The 20,571-nt window shown below is 40.4% G+C and overlaps 1 protein-coding gene across 4 annotated transcripts in view; it reads right to left on the minus strand.

Annotated features, from left to right (window-relative positions):
* Positions 1-1,231: 1,231 nt before the first annotated feature.
* Positions 1,232-20,571, minus strand: part of LOC134219091 (uncharacterized) — a 123,554-nt gene continuing 104,214 nt past the window's right edge. For all 4 annotated transcript variants that reach the window (XM_062697785.1, XM_062697784.1, XM_062697782.1 and 1 more), the window contains 3 exons: positions 5,893-6,413; positions 5,198-5,364; positions 1,232-4,175 (listed from right to left, as the gene is read on the minus strand). In XM_062697785.1, the coding sequence (XP_062553769.1) occupies positions 1,916-4,175; positions 5,198-5,364; positions 5,893-6,413 (2,948 nt within the window). In that variant the 3' untranslated portion in view covers positions 1,232-1,915. The remainder of the gene's footprint in view (positions 4,176-5,197; positions 5,365-5,892; positions 6,414-20,571) is intronic.

Below are 20,571 nucleotides of genomic sequence, written 5' to 3' on the forward strand. Positions count from 1 at the left end.
CAATCGGTGATGAAGGAAAAAAGTCAATAGTGGATCTGCTAATTGAAAAAGAACGGGATTGGAGGCAAGTTTTGAATCGTCAAAAAATGTGGCCGAGGAATATTCCGGCCAATCTGGTGGTTATTTAGACGAGCCAAAAGATGACGCCTGATTGTTTTCCGTGCGAGATTGGACCACGCAACATCCCAAACAAAACCTTGCTACTCTGAGCGGACACGTTGTTAGACCAGCCTGTTGGAACTGAGGTGTTCCTAACGAGTGTGATACGTTTGGACGAGTATCGACGAGTTCCGTGCTGGTGGTCGTTGATCCGGACGCAATTGCCACGCCACACGCCACGGAAAGCGGTGACCGACATCTTGGCGGTGACAGTTTAGTGAGGTCCGGCGGGCTTGCCTCTGCTTGCTAGCACCCAAAATCCGATTAGTCACCGCGCCGTGAGCGAGCACGTGGAACGTCGAACAAATCCAAGTTTCGGAGATAGTCAACCTGTGAACGCTTCAGCGATAATCAAAGTGGCATCCAGCCAAGGTAAACCAACCTCTATCACTTTTATTGCTTGCATACCAGGCCAAGGGACTCAACGGATCTGGATCGGCCGCAACGATACCCCGGCCATTTTCAATTTATGTGTAAGAAACGATCGAACGATAGATAAGAAACGATAAATAGATGTTTAAGCTTATTCTTTGTGTCTGTAATAAAAGTCTTTCTGGAAAAGGGTCCTGCTCTTCTCGTATTGGTTCGCTATCGTTTTCAGTTGTTTGGTCTGCAGTCTTCCCTATCTAAATGTCGCGTGACATCGTTTAGAAATTGAGACGTTTCGGTGGATTTTTTAGAATTCTTCTGAGAATTTTTCTGCCCAACACAGAAGAATTTCCTGGTGAAATCCAGGAATCCAGTTTGAGACTATTATTTCAGTGAAATTAATAAGATTTTTCTGGAGAAATTCAAAAGATTCTTCCATTGAAGTCTTGCAATAAAAAAATCGGAAAATTCCTAAAAATTAAACAAATTTAATGAACACAATAAAAATTCGTGGCCCTGCTCCACGCCGCCGACACCGCACAAAGGTGCTGTATAGCAGAGTGTATTTAATTAAGAGTGGCGACATGTGCCGAGTGGCCATTTCATAATGAAACGACAATTAAATTGTTTCGGTATAGAAATATTATTCAATCACTTCTACAACTTGAAAAAGAATTCTATTTTTTCTATTCTCATTTCACAAATTCTCATTCTATTGGGTGAAAATCTCTTCAACGTAATGTAACCGAATCTTGCCTATCTGGGAAAACAAAGAAAGGTACTCATTCTGCCGCATCCCACAACAAAATAACTGCTACCTAGTAGCTTCCTGGTCATCGTAGTCGTTGTGTTTGGTGCCCTCCCTGTCGTCGTTCCGTGTCCTAAGCAACTCAGGGTGACCCTGAAGTTGACTTCCCATTCTTCATCGGTCAAGTTATTCAGAAGCGCTCAACTTACCTTTCGTTAGAGGGTTCTCCTCCTGAATGGCGTCGTCGTGTCCGTATTGTTTTCCGTCCGTCGCACTACTGTTGACGACCGAGTCTCAAATCGAGAGAAACACAAAACTCAATACTAAAGCAATGGAAAGCAATTCGCGTGTGTTTGTTCGTTTGTAAAGACAAGCCAAAGTGACTAGAGCAATTGGTTCGATAAATTCTCAAGCCTGTTTACTGTTTTATGGTCTTATTCATTTGATTTTATACAATTCATTATTCATTTTTTGTTTGTTTGATAATACAAAATATTAACTTCTTAAAAATTGAAAAAACCTTTCATCTTTTTTCTTTTTGTGTTACTTTTGTCTGTATTGTTATATAATTTTTGTTGGATATTTCAAATTTCATGTGTATGTGTGTTTGTTTCCTGTTGTATCATTGATTACTTTCGCTTAGGCACTGCTTTGGTCCTCGTTCGAGGAGACACGTGACAAGGATCTTTGTTTTTGTTGTGGTATCACAGTTAGGGATTTTGGTATCTTGGATAGCAGCTGGGCGGCCGAATTATCCATCAGGATCGATCCGCCACTGGTTCCGGTTCCAGCGGAACCAAGTAGCGAGTTAGAACCGGCGGCGGCGGCAGAATTGGCTGCCATAGCCGTTGCTGCTGCGACCATTGCGCTTAGCTGCGATGGGCTAATGAAGTTGTTCAGGAATGAGTTGTTGCTTTTGATGAGCTGATCAAGCTGCGACGGTCCGGAAGGAAGAACAGGCGGGGAGGTGTTTATGGGACCGGATTGAGTCTGTTGCTGCGCGTTTGCGCTGGCCATCGAAACCATCGAGAGCATGTTGGCAGCGCTCGGCATAGAGATCGGTTTGCTAGTTGCCGTGCTGAGTGGTAAGGTGTTCTTGAAATATGTTGGCCCACTTGTCACGGGTGGGATCAAACTGTTACTGCTTCCTGGCTTACGTAGTTTGATAAGTTGTTGAAGCTCGCTGCTGGGGCCATTGGACTTATTAGAACCGAGTACATTATTGGCGGTGCCGCTGTTGCTACCATTGTTTCCGATAGGAATGAGGGAGTTCTGCTCCAAGATTTGATTCGGTATTTGAGCCATTTTGGCCGCATTTAAGGCAGCTGGGTCAAGCAGAGACTTCCCTGCCGAAGCTGTCTTTGTTGCAGTGGCATTCGAGTTAGGAGGTGACTGCTGCTGCAAACGTTTCTGCTGTTGTTGATATTGGTGCTGCATGAGGTCTTGTCGCTGCTGAAGTAACTTCTCGCGCCGTAATATGCACATCCGATTGTAATCATGTATCGAGATGTGGTATGGTTTTCCGCCTGACATGACCTGTACCAGCTTTGGTAGCCTTCGTCCATCGGCAGTTTGGTATAGCGGACCAGCTTTGATTGTTTCGGCGCTTCCCGGAGTAATGGGGATGAGTGTTGGGCGCCATGGTTTGGAAGTCTCGCGACGTTCGGCTTCAGTTAGTTGATCAGGAAGTTTAATGATCTCTCGCATACCCGCAGAGCCGGGTGTTTTCTTATTCTGAGATTGCGGTTGTAGTAAGGACTGCTGCGGTTGGAGAAGCGACTGCTGTGGCTGTGATGGTCCTTGGATTGACGTGGAAGGGGATTTACCCGGAGGTATTGTGGTAATTGTTACATTTTGCTTCGCATTTATGCTTATCAGTTCAGGCGGCACCAACACAGATGCCTTGCCACCAGGTACGACTATCGTTTCGTCTAACTTCATGATTTTACTTCCGGGGGCTATATCGGATTTTCCCGTGGTGCCCTTCGAATTGACATCTGCTGACAGTTTTCGTTTCATAGACACATCTCCTGAAGAAGATGTTCCTCCGACTAGATGCGGGTTGTTAGACTTGAGTAAACTGATCGGCTCGGTTGATGACTTGGTCCTTGCTTTCGCGGTCTGGGTTATCGTTATCGGAGCATTTTCTAGTTGCTGTAAAAGACTGCTTTTGTCGATTACTGTCGCAGGGGGAGGCGTTGCAACGTTATCAAAAGACCGTAGTCGATTCTGTACGGCTTCAGAGTATGTGGCAGCATTGTTCTTAGCTTGCGGAGAGAGGATCAGGTCGCCATTGCGGAAATACTTTTCCAAGAGCACCAGATGCCTGAGAAAGCTGGATTGATTACCGTACGGTTTTTGTAACTCCTCCCACAGGGCTCGTGTCGAGTCGTCGTACTGCAGGGTGGTGTTCACTTTGGTCCATCCTTCCGGCGTCCTCGTCGAGACACTGTTGAATGGGATGTTTATGTGGATACCGAGTTCTTCTTCTCCCGGGAACAACTCACGCATCGAAATGTTCGGATTGGCCTTCAACGCCTTAGCCATATCTATGCTTTCGTCCTTGCGGCGTTTCTCGGCAGATGCAGGTTGCTGCTCGACAGAGACATCACTATCGAGAATAATTGAACTATTGCCGCTTACATTGGCAGTGTTGGGAAGTTTGGGGGCAGGTGTGATGGTTACCTCCTCGAGATCGCCCATTTGGGCCGAGTTGGTATCCGCTATAGTGAGATCGGTTGATTTCCTCGAATGGTGACTGCGTCGTTGCAGGGACACCGATTCGCAAACGGGCACTATTTCGATGCTGTCATCTTCCGCATCTGAGATGATGATATCTGGGTTCGACGACATCACCATTTTTTGCAGCTCATTTTCGCGTTCGTAGAATTGAAGCAACCTGCAGATGGAAACGAAGAACAAAAAACCAATTAAAACCAAAACCACCTAGCGGTTATGATGCCTTTCTCATACATTATAAAAAACGTATTTTGATCATAACTTTTCAGCTCATAATCCGCTACGCCCAATTTTTAATGGAAAACAAAGATGCAGTATTCTTAGCTGAATGCAAGTTATTGCAAGTGCCCAAAAAGTGGGCGACACTATTTTACGCGATTTTGTTTTAAACAGAGCAACAAAGGAAAAATTATTTAAGCTTTTTTGGTGGAATGTCTTCAACTGTCTAAGACGAGTTTAGTACTTTCCAATTAATTTCACCACATTTCACATTTTTTCGATCATTTTGCATGTTTTTGCTTTGATTGAAATGCTTTGTCACCATTTATGAAAAAAAAAACAATTTTCGGTTTTGAAAAAAAAAATCCCTTATTTTTTTCAATAATTTCAAAATGCGATGTCCGATCGGGCCAATTTTTAATAATTGGACCGCATTCCCCGTCGAATGCAACTTGTTGCGAGTAAATCGGATAATGCTAAGTTCCCAAAAGTGTGTGAAAAAAATTTGTACACACACATACAGACACCACCTCAGTTCGTCGAGCTGATTCGATTGGTATACCTAGTAGTTCTGGACTTGCATTAGGAAACATAGCATATATGCGATATAATGCCGTAAGCATCATAAAAACATCATGTTACCACTGTTTTGTATAGTTCAATATGTTTTGATTAAAATGTGTCGCATCATTATTATAATTCAATGGTTAGTTAAACTTCAATTTTCATGTAGTAGTAAAATAAAACAAGCCTTCACTCTTCAACGACCTATCAATAATTGCTGCCACTCTCATAAACCAACATTCCAATTGTGTATTTCATTAACCCTTGTCGCATTAGTGACAGTCTAAATACTTTCCACTTAAAACTGTACGCAGTCATAAACTCAAACATTCACCACAAACGATTACGCTTCCCCATTGAAGAACTTTCCATAATCATCAGTTAAATGGTAAAACTTACCTCCGGTTGTAGTTCTTGATGAACTGAGCTTTCTGCGACTTGGCGTCGGGTGGTTTGAGCAACAAATTAGCATAGTATCTGCATAATTTACACACCACCAGCGTCGAATTGCCAAGCTTCATTGCTATGCCTTGCTCCTGGATGAGTCGCTCTAATTGTGGAATTTCCTGTTGAAGACGAAAAGAACAAGTTGGTTAGTTGGTACATTTGACTGTTGGTTTCGCACTCCTTTCCCCTTCCAGTTGGACTGCGTAGGATGGATTCGATTCGACCGCAGAGCAAGTTGGAAAAGTTGAAAATTTATTGCCAGCTCCTTCCGCCACCGGTCAAGTGAGATGGCATTTAAAAGGAAAAACACAAAAGGCCGAAGAAGTATGGAGTTATTATTAATATTCTTCTCTTAGGCACAGAACAAATTTTCAAATTAAAAAAATGTGAGTTTTATCATTACTCACGCCCGTGAGGATTCCACAATACAATTTGCGTTTGTAATTAATGAAATTATTAAGCTTGAACCCAATTACATCACTATCACCATTACATCATATTATTACCCAATTACATTACAAAATGACGTCAGATAGATTTTCAGATGAGATTGATACTCAGGTTTACAGTCGAACAATACACGCACAGTAATGATGTTCAGTTTTTTTCATTTTCAGCCCTTTGTGTTTCACCCAAATGATACTTACATTGATAATGTAGTAAATGTGGTTCTTCGGCAGGCGCCGTTTGCACATAGCGCAAATCATCAGGTGGCTGATCAGCTCGTAGTGCTCGTCGCAGATCGGTATCAAGTTCAACACCGTGCTGGTTTGCTCTAAGTTAATCTCAAGAATTTTACTAATCGTTTTCTTCATCTTCAGCAGCCACTTGCGTCGTATGGTGTGCGAAGCTCCCGCACCGCAGTTCCGAACGTGACAGTGCCCTTGAATTTTCTGCCCAACATCGTCAAAGTTCGGGGAAGCGTTTTGGGTGAGTTCTTCCGTGGACGATTGGGAATTGTCCAAACTCGGTGCACTTACGCACGCAAGAACATCGTCCTGGTGGGTCTTGTCGTCGTGGAGGGAGCTGACGCAGCTTTGTATTTTGGCCAACGAGGAAAGCGATTTCGCTTCCGTCTTTTTCCGGTAGGACGGACAGTTGGCTTTTCGATCCACATGCCGGAAGCAAGCGTCACACAAACAACTGTCTATTTTGATTTTGACCTCGCCTGTTAAAGAGAAGAAATATAGAATTCCATTAGATTTGAATAGTTTTTGAGAAGGAATATTACATAAAATGATAGATTTGATGAGTTTGTTTGGTTATACCGTGACCTGCCTAATTCCGCGCATCGCCTAGTACCGGGTTTTCATAAAAATACATAATACATAATATGTTTGAACATCTCACCAAATAATACGATGTCCATGATAGCCAGGTTCTGATTTTTTATGAAACCCACGGTATTAGGCGATGCGCGGAATTAGGCCAGGTCGCGGTACCTTCGAAATTTACAACAAAAAGTTTTTTTGGATAATAATTCATCTATCTTTTACTTCCTACTTCACGTGTCCTTTTGATTATGAATCTTATGAGTTCTTCCAACCCAGAATTTGAACGCAATCTATAAATTGCCATAGGACTAGAATCACAGAATGTTCGTTAAAACCAGGCCTGCCCAAACTGTTCAAGCCACGGGCCAATTTTCAGAATTAACATCAGCTGGTGGGCCAGTAAATATTCGGCAAATTTTTTTTATACAATTTCAAAATATTCAATGTTTTTCTCATTTGTCCAGAATGACCAACAAATTCTTTAGAGAAAAATTAAACACGATTGTATTGCGTTCAAAAATGTATTTCTTTTTACGTAACAGGTTTTCGGTTGTAAATTTAATGAGAAATGGGAAATTGTTGCCTACTCTCCAATTATAGACGCATATTGTTCTAGCAATCGGTGACCAAAATTCACAAACAGGTTCCAACTTTTTCACGACTTTAATTCTTGAAAGTGGTGTTCACACAGATATGTGCTTCCGATGTTTGCTTCCTGAAACTTATATTTGAGCTGAATTGTGATTGCTTTTCCTTTCTCAGAAGTGTCACAATGCCGGTGTTCTTTCCCGTCATTGCCAGGGGCGTCTCCATCAGTTATAAGGCACTCTTTTTAAGTTTTTAAAGGAGAGTCCAAGTTCTTTCATACAGGTCTTAATAGCTCCCTCAGCTCTTTTCCGGTAGTCGTTCCACTCAATGGGATCAAAGCTGCCATTTCCTCTGTAATTTAAAAATGATCATCAACTCCCCTTATGAAGACAGCTACCTGCGTATAGGCAGATATTCCCTCCAGACTATTTCACTTCAGCACACCCCTCTAAAGCCGTCATTGCATCTTTAAGTTCAATTGCAACTAGCTTGCATTGCCAATTCTCGATTACAGAGAAATTTTGACAAAATAATGTTTCTAACTTTGGTTTTGAGCATGTGCCGGGAATGGATCCCATTCGGGAATACCATCCGTAACCCTAAATATTTGATGATTTTTGGCTTTTTTTGGTGAAAAGATTTTCCACTGAAAAAAAAAACAATTAAAATAACAAATAAGTTGGTGATTAAGCCAGGCAACTGAGGCAAAACCGCCTTTTAGCTGGCAGCTCTCATGGAAAAACGCACCACGCATCAACAAATCAGCATTCTGGTATGGATGCGTGGAGGCGCGTAGTACATTGTAGATTAGTCCCAGTAGGGCGTTTTGCCTTAGGGGCCGTACACTTATTACGTATGCACTTATGGATAGAGAGGTGGTCTGTCATTTTATTACTCTCCATATATACAAACCTGACCAACATAATTTTCGGCCTGGTTTTCTTACGTCCATCGCAAACACGATAAACATAAGGGAAAAAAAGGCTGGTTCTGGTTATGGTTTGTTTTTTTAGGGATATGAATTCATAAGGTCATTCGTCCCTAATTTGTCTTGGGCGTTATGGGCCCTGTTTCCCAGACAGGCATGAAGGTAGAGATGTGCGGCGCCTCCAACAGTTTTTGATATGAAATGTTTGCATCAGTGCGCCGCCGTTTCAAATCTGTCACGTTGCTTATCTATAATATAACGCAGATTCAAATTTGTCGAACAATCCGTTCAAAACTATTCCAGTGAAAATCCGGCTTAAATTTTCGTGTGAATATTTGGAATAAATTTCCATGAAAATTTAGAACAATATATTGTAGAGAGCATTTCCTATTGAAATTTCAAAACAATTTCCGTGGAAATTCTCAAGGATTTTTTGTTCAAACCCAAATAATTCCCCGACGGAAAAAAAAATTAGAACGTCAAAATGGCGAAATGTCATTTGGTTGAAAAAGTTATTTTCGTTCTGAAAATCATCGGCGTCGGTGTTTGTCATAATTGAATCATTTGTTTGAGAAACTGCATAAGTCCATATTACACCATTTCGAGAAAAAACAAACAACTGATTTGAAACAAAATGGCACCGAACCTTTCGATTTCTTCGATAGAGATCAATAGTTTTTTTTTGCAAAACTTAACACCCTGGTGAACTTTCGGTGCAAAAACTGTAAGCAGTACTCCTTAATTGCTCTTCAAAGTGCGTGGACATATGTAGTTTCTCAAACAAACGAAAAAAAATCATACATTCCTGAACAAAATTTTTTTTTTCGTATTTTTTGCCAGAATACGTATTTTTGGAAGAAGATTCAGAATATATAAAAATCTCATTTTGGCCAAAAATGTTACATATGCAGTTTCTCAAACAAATGGTTCAATTTTGATCGGTGGCGGCGGCGTGTTCGGCGTCACGTTGAAAGCCATTGAAGCCGGCGGCAGTGAAGCGATTTTTTATTGCGATTGTTTAAAATTTTCGCTAACAATTCGTTAGAATTTCTAAAGGAAGGTCTTTCGAACTCTCTAGGCAAATAAACGGAATTTCTATGGAAAATTATTTAAAACTTTCGCGAAATATTGTTCGGAATTTCCACAGAAAATTCTTCGGCATATCCGTAGGAAACTTTTAGGAGTATTTACGGCAAATTCTCAGGAATTTGCACAAGAAATTTTTCGGAGCTTCCGTGTGAAATTGTTTAAAATGTAGATTTTAACAAGAAATGTTTAGTTCTTCTAACGGGAAATTGTTCAGAATTTTGTTCAGAAAATTATTTTCAAGTTTCACAAAAAATTGTACACCCCGGAAATAATTATAACACAATCGCTGATTTTCATACGTTTGGCAGAACGGGTCAAACGCTCGAAAATGCAATTTGCTGAACGAATCAGAATAGTCCTTTCTCTCAACCTACCATTTCGTTTAAGAGATCTATTAGGCCAAACGACATTTTTCGCCAAAGTACCAGTTCGACCGGACGATATTTGTTGTTGTTTGTGTTCATGATGTTCATTTCAACTAATTATTTTTCTGCCAAATAGTCTCTTCGGCCAAACGATTTTTTCGACCAATTGACCTTTAGTATTTAGTAATTAAGTATTGCAAAAATCGCCCAATTATTCCGACTAAATGACTTCGGGCCAGATGAGTTTCGGTCTAATAGTTTGTTTGCCAAACGACCTTTTCGTTGAAATCCACATTTTGAACATACCTGTGTAAACTCCGAAGAATTTCCAGTGGATTTTCCGTAGATCTTTTATTGGAAGTTCCGAAGAATTTCTCGTGAAAATTTCAGACGGTTTTCCGTGAAAACCTCTAAAAGTTTCTCAAGGATATTCCAAAGAATTTTCTATGGAAATTTTGAAGTTATATCCGTTGGAAGTACTTCTCATGGAAATTCCTGGGCTGTTAAAAACTGAACAAATGCCAATCCGCAAATTCCGTGACTAACAAAATGAAATCCGAAGACTGCACAAACAAAACCGCGACAGACGGAAATAATGGTTTTATTATTAAAAACCCTGATTAATCCACCTAGCGGTGTTGGTGCCTTTCTCGTGAAAAAAAAACTAAAAAAATATGAGTGAGTGTTTTTTAGCGTGTTTTGCCCATATAAAATAGTATTTTGGCCATAACTTCTGATCCCATAGTCCAATCTGGCCAATTTTCAATAGCAAACAATGGGACAGGATTCTCAGTCGAATGGAACTTGTTGCGAGTAATTCGGTCAATGATAAGTGTGAAGTAGTGTGAAGTAAGTGTGAAAAAGTGTGTCTACAAAATTTTGTACACATACACACACACATACATACATACACACAAACAGACATCACCTCAATTCGTCGAGCTGAGTCGATTGGTATATAACACTATGGGTCTCCGAGCCTTCTATCAAAAGTTTGGTTTTGGAGCGATCATATAGTCTTTACGTATACTTTGTATACGAGAAAGGCAAAAATGTATCTCAATGAGAAATTTTAACACTATCGACTTATTGATCAATAGAAACTGAAATAATGTTTCATTACTTGACATATCAATCTTATATAAATCTTGCTACAAAATTCAATGTACAACGTAAAGATATGCCTGAAATGAAAAAAAGGATCTTGAAATATGAAATGTTACCTACTTTACCCATACAACAATGCTTTGAATTGTACAGGAGAACTAATCACATGGTTTATATTGATAATTGCATTAATCAGGGAAAGACAGTGTGATTTTCCAGATAGGTCAGAAAACCCTATTTAACAAATATTGAAGAACTCTCTAATAAAAGGATGCTGGGACGGACAGAAACGACTGTAAGATCTGCGGTTAACGAGTAATTTCGGACCACGAAATGGCAAAAACGCCTGGAATAAATGACAGCACAAAGGACTAGAGCCAATAGTTTTAATGAGAAACCTGGAGTAGCGAGAGTCAATAATTAAGGAACAGTACTGAATGCAACAGATGATGAAGCTTACTATCCGAGGGCTGGTAGCGATCAATGCTGCTCAAAATAGTGACCAACACTGGCGAAAAAAGGGACCAAATAGTGAAGTTAATAAGGCTGAAACAAATAATTTTCAAAAACTATATATCTTTTGGCCGAAAATTTCCATTTGAAAGGGCATTAAATTCCAAAAAATATGAATTGCCAAAACATTATTCAACAAATCCGATGAAAAGGAAATCTACAAGTGGAATTTGATAAGTTTGTTTTATTTGATTCTTTTTGATATTTTTTTTTAATTTTCTACCCCTTAATTGTTCTACCCTTTGAAGCAAGTCATACAGAATAATGTGCAATAATGTTTATTATGGATTCGAACTTATTCGGAAAATCTTCGCTTGTGTTCAAAAACAGCGGCACAAACATTGTGCATTAGCGGGTCAAAACTGACCCCAAATTGAATTCGCTCCCAAAAGTTCATTTTCGAACCGATTCTCAATCTTTTGGAACCAAATTGAAGGTGTGGATTCCACGGATGTCGTTACGGACAGATGTTTGCACTTTGGCCATTCTGGTTCCCAGGAATCGATGTTGAGGGAACATAGATTCTTAGGCCAATTTTTGGCATGATTTCTTGCCTCTCAAAGGGTGATTTTGGAAATGCTCATTAATTTGCGTAGCTATAATTCTATTAGAATGTAGCCATTGTCCATTTCCATGGATCAACACAATTCCTGGTTATTTAACGGTCCGGTGTCCCTCCGGAAGATCCGGAACATCCGTAGAAGTTGTCAATTCTTTGAACTCATCCTTGAAGAGCGCGGTTTTTTCCAAAGCTTTTAATTATCGAACGCCAAGTAACAAATGATTGTGGTGACCCATTTTGATGGACCTGCGTGGCCACCGGAGGTCCTCCAGAGGATCCTGAACATTCGGTGAAGTGGTCAATTCATGGAACTCATCCTAGAAGAATGCAGTTTTCACAAAACTTTTGATTATCGTAATTTGAGTAACAAATGATTGTGATTACTCATTTTGGTGGAACTGGGTGGCCACCGGAGTTTTCCGGAAGATCCGGAACATCCGTAAAAATGGTCAATTAATGTAACGGTTTTTTCCAAAGCTTTTCATTATCGAACTACGAGTAACAAATGATTGTGGTGACTCATTTGGATGGACCTGTATGGCCGAAGGTCCTTCAGAAGATCCGGAACGTCTGTAAAAGTGGTCAATTCATGAAATACATAATAGAAGAGCGCGGTTTTTTCAAAGCTTTTCCTCATAATACTTTGAGTAGCAAATGATTGTGGTGACCTATTTTGGTGGATCTGGGTGGCCACCGGAAGTGCTCCAGAAGATCCAGAATGTCCGTAAAAATGGGCAATTCATGAAACTCATAAAAGAGCACGGTTTTTTCTAAAGCTTTTCATTATCGAACTTTTAAAAAAAATCTTTCTATTATCGAACTCTGAGCGTAAAAGAACACGTAAAAGAGATCAATTCATAAAACCCACCTTAGAAATGGCGTGTTTTCCATAGAAAATGAAGCACGAAGCAGGAAGCATTCTTCTAAACCTTTTAATTTTAGAAACAAGTGATCGTAACCAATTCGCATAGATTGCCCACTGTAGTCTTCAGGTACATTCAGATCATCCGTAAAATCGGTCAATTCATGAAACTTGTCATAGTTTTCCTATTTTCGTATCCTGAGTAATGGATGATCGTTGTAACCCATTCTCAGGAACGTGTGTAGTCACGAATGAAACTCCGCAAGATCAAAAAATCTGTAATTATAGTCAATTCATAAAAATTAAGATGACACTATTTTTTTTTTTTTTTGAAAGGACAATCACATTAACCCAGAAAATATTTTCAAGTATGGCATAATTTGCTTCCATGATCGATATTCACCATTCACCACGAATTGACCACTTTAACGGATGTTCCAAATCTTCCGGAAGACCTCGGTAGCCTGGGTCTTCAAAAAGGGTCATCATAATCATTTATTACTCAGTGTTCGGTGATTCAGCTATTCCATGGTGAGTTTTATGAATTGACCACTTCTACGGATGTTTCAGATCTTCTAGAGGAACTCCGGTGGCCACCATAATCATTTGTTACTCAGTGTTCGATAATGAAAAGCTTTGGAAAAACCGCACCCTTTTATGATAAGTTTTATGAATTGGCCATTTTTACGGACGTTCCGGATCTACTGGAGGATCTCCGGTGGCCACCCAGGTTCACCAAATTGGGTCACCACAATCATTTGTTACTCAAAGTACGATAATGAAAAGAAATCTATACCATTTCGTCGAAAGACATTTCGTCGAATGACATTTAGTCGAATGACATTTGGTCGAAAGGACATTACGTCGAATGGACGTTTGATCGAAAGGACATTTAGTCGAAAATGATTTTTTAACCCACTAGAGACGTAGGACATTTGATCGAATGACGTTTGGTCGAAAGGACACTACGTCGAATTGACATTTAGTCGAAATCAGTTTTCTGAAAGAATCTTCGTACATTTGGTTATATGACGTTTGGTCGAAAGTGGATTTTCGAATTGATAATCTTGGTACATTTAGTCTAATGACGTTCCGTCGAATGGATATTTGAAAAAAAAGAACTTAAGCCAATAACAATTAAAAAATAAATGATTTATTGCGGTATTCCTAAAAGTCATATAATTATTGTTCCAAGATTGTCCAAAGAATGATGGGCTGATAAAAAGAATAAATAATACGAAAACGGTGAATATTGCGATATTATTCTCGACTGGATATTGACTTCCGCGAACCCCTCTAACCGACTACATTGAATCTATACCATCTGGTCAAAAGAAATGTAGTCGAATGATGTTTCGTCATTACACATGACGCCGAATAGGCATCACTACCGGTACACGCATAACTGTCCCATGTACATCGGAAATTCCAGCAAATATGGGACGAATATGCGTGTGATGGCAGATTAGGTCATATGATCATTTGGTCGAAATTAAGTTTTCGGCCAATAACTAACAAATTATGGTTGAAAGACCATTTTATACTGAACTAATTATTGTATACATATTGAGTGGAAGAAAGAGTATCAATGAAAAGAATAAGAAAACCATTTCCATTCGATCAAATGTCAATCAACGAAATGTTCCGAAGCCGACTGTGATGAAGTATTAGCAAAATAACATTGATATCATTGGTTTTAGACCATGTGCCGAAAATAGAATAGAGGGTATACTGCCGCTAACCGCAAGTCGAGCACATCTGTACATGAAGCCCCATATACAGATGTGCTCGACTTGCGGTTAGCGGCAGAATATATGTTGCTACTTCTGAAGGTTTTCAATTTTTCAATAATCCAACAGTTCTCCAGAAGTTTCTGTTAGCTCAGATGAAAAATCCTCATTGGCTTCCTTATTCGCTTCTTCAGCTGCTGATTGAAATTCCTCATGTCCACTGAATTCCTCCAACCAGCTTATTCATGTATCTTTTGGATTATTTAACCAGAAATGTCTAAATCTCCTTTCGACTAAATGTTCATTCGACTAAATGTCCATTCGACCAAATGTCCATTCGACTAAATGTTCCTTCGACCAAATGTCCTTTCGACCAAATGTCATTCAACTAAACGTCATTCGACGAACTGTCCCAAAGCCGAATTCCATGAATTGACAATTTTTACGGACGTTCCGGATCTTCTGGAGCACCTCCGGTGGCCACCCAGGTCCACCAAAATAGGTCCCCACAATCATTTGTTACTCAAAGTACTATGAGCTTTGGAAACCGCACCCTTTTATTATAAGTTTCATGAATTGGCCATTTTTACGGACGTTCCGGATCTACTGGAGAACCTCCGGTGGCCACCCAGGTCCACCAAAATGGGTCACCACAATCATTTGTTACTCAAAGTACTATGAGGAAAAGCTTTGGAAAAACCGCACTTTTTTATAATAAGTTTCATGAATTGGCCATTTTTACGGACGTTCCGGATCTACTGGAGGACTTCCCTTGGCCACCCAGGTCCACCAAATTGGTCACCACAATCATTTGTTACTCAAAATACGATAATGAAAAGCTTTGGAAAAAAAAGCGCACTTCTAGGATGAGTTCCATGAATTGACAATTTTTACGAACGTTCCGGATCTTCTGGAGCACCTCCGGTGGCCACCCAGGTCCACCAAAATAGGTCCTCACAATCATTTGTTACTCAAAGTACTATGAGGAAAAGCTTTGGAAAAAACCGCACCCTTTTATGATAAGTTTCATGAATTGGCCATTTTTACGGACGTTCCGGATCTACTGGAGAACCTCCGGTGGCCACCCAGGTCCACCAAAATGGGTCACCACAATCATTTGTTACTCTTATTGGCCATTCTTACGGACGTTCCGGATCTACTGGAGGACTTCCCTTGGCCACCCAGGTCCACCAAATTGGTCACCACAATCATTTGTTACTCAAAATACGATAATGAAAAGCTTTGAAAAAAAAAGCGCACTTCTAGGATGAGTTCCATGAATTGACAATTTTTACGGACGTTCCGGATCTTCTGGATTACCTCCGGTGGCCACCCAGGTCGATCAAAATGGGTCACCACAATAATTTGTTACTCAAAGTACTATAAGGAAAAGCTTTGGAAAAAACCGCACTTTTATTATAATAATTTTCATGAATTGGCCATTTTTACGGACGTTCCGGATCTACTGGAGGACTTCCGGTGGCCACCCAGGTCCACCAAATTGGATCACCACAATCATTTGTTACTCAAAGTACGATAATGAAAAGCTTTGGAAAAAAACGCGTACTTCTAGGATGAGTTCTATGAATTGACCTTTTTTACGGATGTTCCGGATCTTCTAAAGGAACGCAGGTCTATCACAATGGGTCATCACAATCATTTGTTACTCAGCGTTTGATAATTAAAATCTTTGGAAAAAACCGCGCTCTTCTAGGATGTGTACAATGAATTGACCACTTCTACGGATGTTCCGGATCTTCCGGAGGGACACCGGACCGTGAAATAACCAGGAATTGTGTTGATCCATGGAAGTGGACAATGACTACATTCTAATAGAATTATTGCTACGCAAATTAATGAGCATTTCCAAAATCACCCTTTGAGAGGAAGAAATCATGCCAAAAATTGCCCTAAGAATCTATGTTCCTTCAACATCGATTCCTGGGAACCAGAATGGCCAAATTGCAAAAATCTGCTCGTAGCGACATCCGTGGATTCCATACCTTCAATTTGGTTCCAAAAGATTGAGAATCGGTTCGAAAATGAACTTTTAGGAACGAATTGAAATTGGGGTCATTTTTGACTCGCTAATGCATAATGTGTCACTTTTTTGTTGTGGCGTTCCTAGAGGTCGCTGATAGCTGGTTATCACCCCAAAATTTTCATTTCCAAAAGTTAGGAAAAGTCAGAAAATTTCAACGCCCTATCTCATTTGATTACAAAGCTACAACGTTTTTAAATCATCTCTGGGCCAAAATAGACCCCAATGCACTAGGAAGGTTAATCTGAGCAGATGTCGAGAGACCATTCATGTTGCTCCTTACGGAAACATTAATCTTTCTATGGGGATCCATTACACTAAGTTTTTATTTCTGCAGCCCGCAAAAATCCGCGCAGCCGTGTGTCCAGCAAAATAAGTATTGATATCCCGGCAAAAATGATGTGAATTTCAGCAACTTTGACAGAAATCTAAGCAGTTCCATTGCAGTATCAATCAGAGTGGCAAATTTCTCCAGTTTGATTTAAAAATGAAGATTTTATTTTATTTTTCAAAATATATAAGTGTTTGGTATAAAAAAAAGCTGAAAAGCTCGTTTGTTTTGGGTATGCACTAATGAGCATTAGAGCAAGCCCTCGCTCACTAATGATTTCCCCGAAACAACAGGAAATGTATCTAAAATTAAAAAGATCAATCTGAGTATTCAACAGTTTAAAACCTCTATTAAAAACTGTTAAACTCTACACTTAATCAATTAATAAAGTGTAGAGTTTAACAGAGGTTTTTAAAACTCAGTTGAGTCAGCTATTGGCTTTGTGAATATATTTTGATCCTCAATCCGCTGTGCCCATTCAGCTTTTATTATTGTATAGCTAATCATAGACTGTGACACAAAACCTCTTCAATTAATCGCTGTTGAATATCTAATGACAACACCGAGATTCACAGCGAATCTGGAGTCACGAAGAAGTTCCTTCGGGCTAAAAAGTACTAAATGGTCATTTTTTTTTAAATTCGTCATTTCATGTCCGTCGTAAGAGCCAGTTCGCGAGAAGCGCGACCCCCTTTCCAAGGGAGGTTGCAACGATGTTCTCCGATTTGGATGAAATTTTCAGGGTTTGTTCATGTATGTAAGAGAAGACATTTTGCAAATTTTCAGATTTTTTCATAGAGGGGAAGTGGGGTAGAACGGCCCTTCAAAAATTATTGTTCAAAAATCGCCAAAACCAAAAAAATGCAATAACTTTGGCAATGACTGACCGATTTTGTTTAAATTCTGCACGCTTTTTCTACTCAACTAGTACTTTATACCAAGTGGCTAATATGGTTATAAAGTTGTTTACTTTAAGAGAAAAAGGACTTTTTCGACAAAAAATGAACGTTTTTTCAAAGGGAATATTTTTCACCAACAGATCTAGGATAAAAAACTAAACCCGTAAGGCAATTCAGGAACTAAAGAGCTTTCATCTCATATATAATTCAGAAGCGCCAACTCAAGAATTTCTAAGAAAATCGCAATTTTCTGCAACACTGTTTATTCAACAGAAAGTTCGCACAAATTTCGACCCTACTTATGTTGATGTATTCCGATCTGGTGAAAACTGTCCAAACTTTTTTGTCTAAGTAGAAATTAAAAATCAGGATTATCCATTAGAGGAGTGTAGGGTGAAATAGCCCTTTAAAAATAAATGTAAAAAAATACATCAATTTTTTATGTGATTTCTAGCAGAAAATACATAAGTTTAAAAACACTATGTCTTCTTCCATTCAATTCATCTATATTTTTCTTCTCAATAGATACGTATATCTTTCGCTGATCTATATTAGATAGCATACTATTTGCAGAACTATTTTCAACAGAAGTAAAATAGGACCAAAGTAAGCATGAGCATGAGCATGAGCATTATGACCGCACAATTCGTAGTTGCTACTCCGTGATTGACTGAACTTGCGAAATTGTACAGAGAACACAATGAATGGGGCTTGGGATTAGCTACCCATTCTCAATGTACACGTTTCGGGAGCTCAAATATTTAAAGTCAATAACGGCCCCGGCCACGTCCTTACGGTCATATAGGAATGGAAGGATTGTTAGTCCGACTCTCGTTGCTACTAGAGACCGAGTATACCTCTGCATCTCCACGATTGTCTTGGGATAGGATATCGTTTTAGTAACAAAGGATAATTTATCTGGATTCACTTTGGTAAGCGATGCGATCTATGGGATGGGAAATAACACTAATATTTCGGCCGATCGCGCGATCGTTCTGCTGTCCGAAACAGGAGAGATCACGCACTGAACTGATTAATTTTTATTACTGGCCACGCAATGCAGAACACAATATTTCGGTCGACCGCGCGATCGTTCTGCTGTCCAAAACAAGCGAGATCACGCACTGAACTGATTAATTTTTATTACCGGCCGCGCAATGCAGAACACAATACTTCGGCCGACAACGCGATCGTTCTGCTGTCCGAAACAAGAGAGATCACGCACTGAACTGGTTAAATTTTTATTACCGGCCGCGCAATGCAGAACACAATATTTCGGCCGACCAAGCGATCGTTCTGCTGTCCGAAACAAGAGAGATCACGTACTGAACTGATTATTTTTTATTACCGGCCGCGCAATGCAGAACACAATATTTCGGTCGACCGCGCGATCGTTCTGCTGTCCGAAACAAGAGAGATCACGCACTGAACTGATTAATTTTTATTACCGGCCGCGCAATGCAGAACACAATACTTCGGCCGACAGCGCGATCGTTCTGCTGTCCGAAACAAGAGAGATCACGCACTGAACTGGTTAAATTTTTATTACCGGCCGCGCAATGCAGAACACAATATTTCGGCCGACCACGCGATCGTTCTGCTGTCCGAAACAAGAGAGATCACGCACTGAACTGATTAATTTTTATTACCGGCCGCGCAATGCAGAACACAATACTTCGGCCGACCACGCGATCGTTCTGCTGTCCGAAACAAGAGAGACCACGCACTGAACTGATTAATTTCTATTACCGGCCGTGCAATGCAGAACACAATATTTCGGCCGACCACGCGATCGTTCTGCTGTCCGAAACAAGAGAGATCACGCACTGAACTGATTAATTTTTATTATCGGCCGCGCAATGCAGAACACAATACTTCGGCCGATAGCGGGATCGTTCTGCTGTCTGAAACATGAGAGATCACGCACTGAACTGATTAATTTTTATTATCGGCCGCGCAATGCAGAACACAATACTTCGGCCGACCACGCGATCGTTCTGCTGTCCGAAACAAGAGAGATCACGCACTGAACTGATTAATTTTTATTATCGGCCGCGCAATGCAGAACACAATACTTCGGCCGATAGCGGGATCGTTCTGCTGTCTGAAACATGAGAGATCACGCACTGAACTGATTAATTTTTATTATCGGCCGCGCAATGCAGAACACAATATTTCGGCCGACCACGCGATCGTTCTGCTGTCCGAAACAAGAGAGATCACGCACTGAACTGATTAATTTTTATTACCGGCCGCGCAATGCAGAACACAATATTTCGGCCGACCACGCGATCGTTCTGCTGTCCGAAACAAGAGAGATCACGCACTGAACTGATTAATTTTTATTACCGGCCGCGCAATGCAGAACACAATACTTCGGCCGACAGCGCGATCGTTCTGCTGTCCGAAACAAGAGAGATCACGCACTGAACTGATTAATTTTTATTACCGGCCGCGCAATGCAGAACACAATATTTCGGCCGACCACGCGATCGTTCTGCTGTCCGAAACAAGCGAGATCACGCACTGAACTGATTATTTTTTTTATTACCGGCCGCGCAATGCAGAACACAATATTTCGGCCGACCACGCGATCGTTCTGCTGTCCGAAACAAGAGAGATCACGCACTGAACTGATTAATTTTTATTACCGGCCGCGCAATGCAGAACACAATACTTCGGCCGACATCGCGATCGTTCTGCTGTCCGAAACAAGAGAGATCACGCACTGAACTGGTTAAATTTTCATTACCGGCCGCGCAATGCAGAACACAATATTTCGGCCGACCACGCGATCGTTCTGCTGTCCGAAACAAGAGAGATCACGCACTGAACTGATTAATTTTTATTACCGGCCGCGCAATGCAGAACACAATACTTCGGCCGACAACGCGATCCGAAGTAAAATAGGACCAAAGTAAGTGCCTTAAATATTAGTACGTCTTTCGCACACTGAAACAAAAATAAACGGATTCGGCGAAAGTGCTTGTTGATATTTTTTTTAATCAGCTATGTACAATTACTTCGCTAGCTTTTA

This window comes from Armigeres subalbatus, chromosome 3, assembly GCF_024139115.2.
Source record: "Armigeres subalbatus isolate Guangzhou_Male chromosome 3, GZ_Asu_2, whole genome shotgun sequence".
In the NCBI taxonomy this organism is placed as follows: Eukaryota; Metazoa; Arthropoda; class Insecta; order Diptera; family Culicidae; genus Armigeres; species Armigeres subalbatus.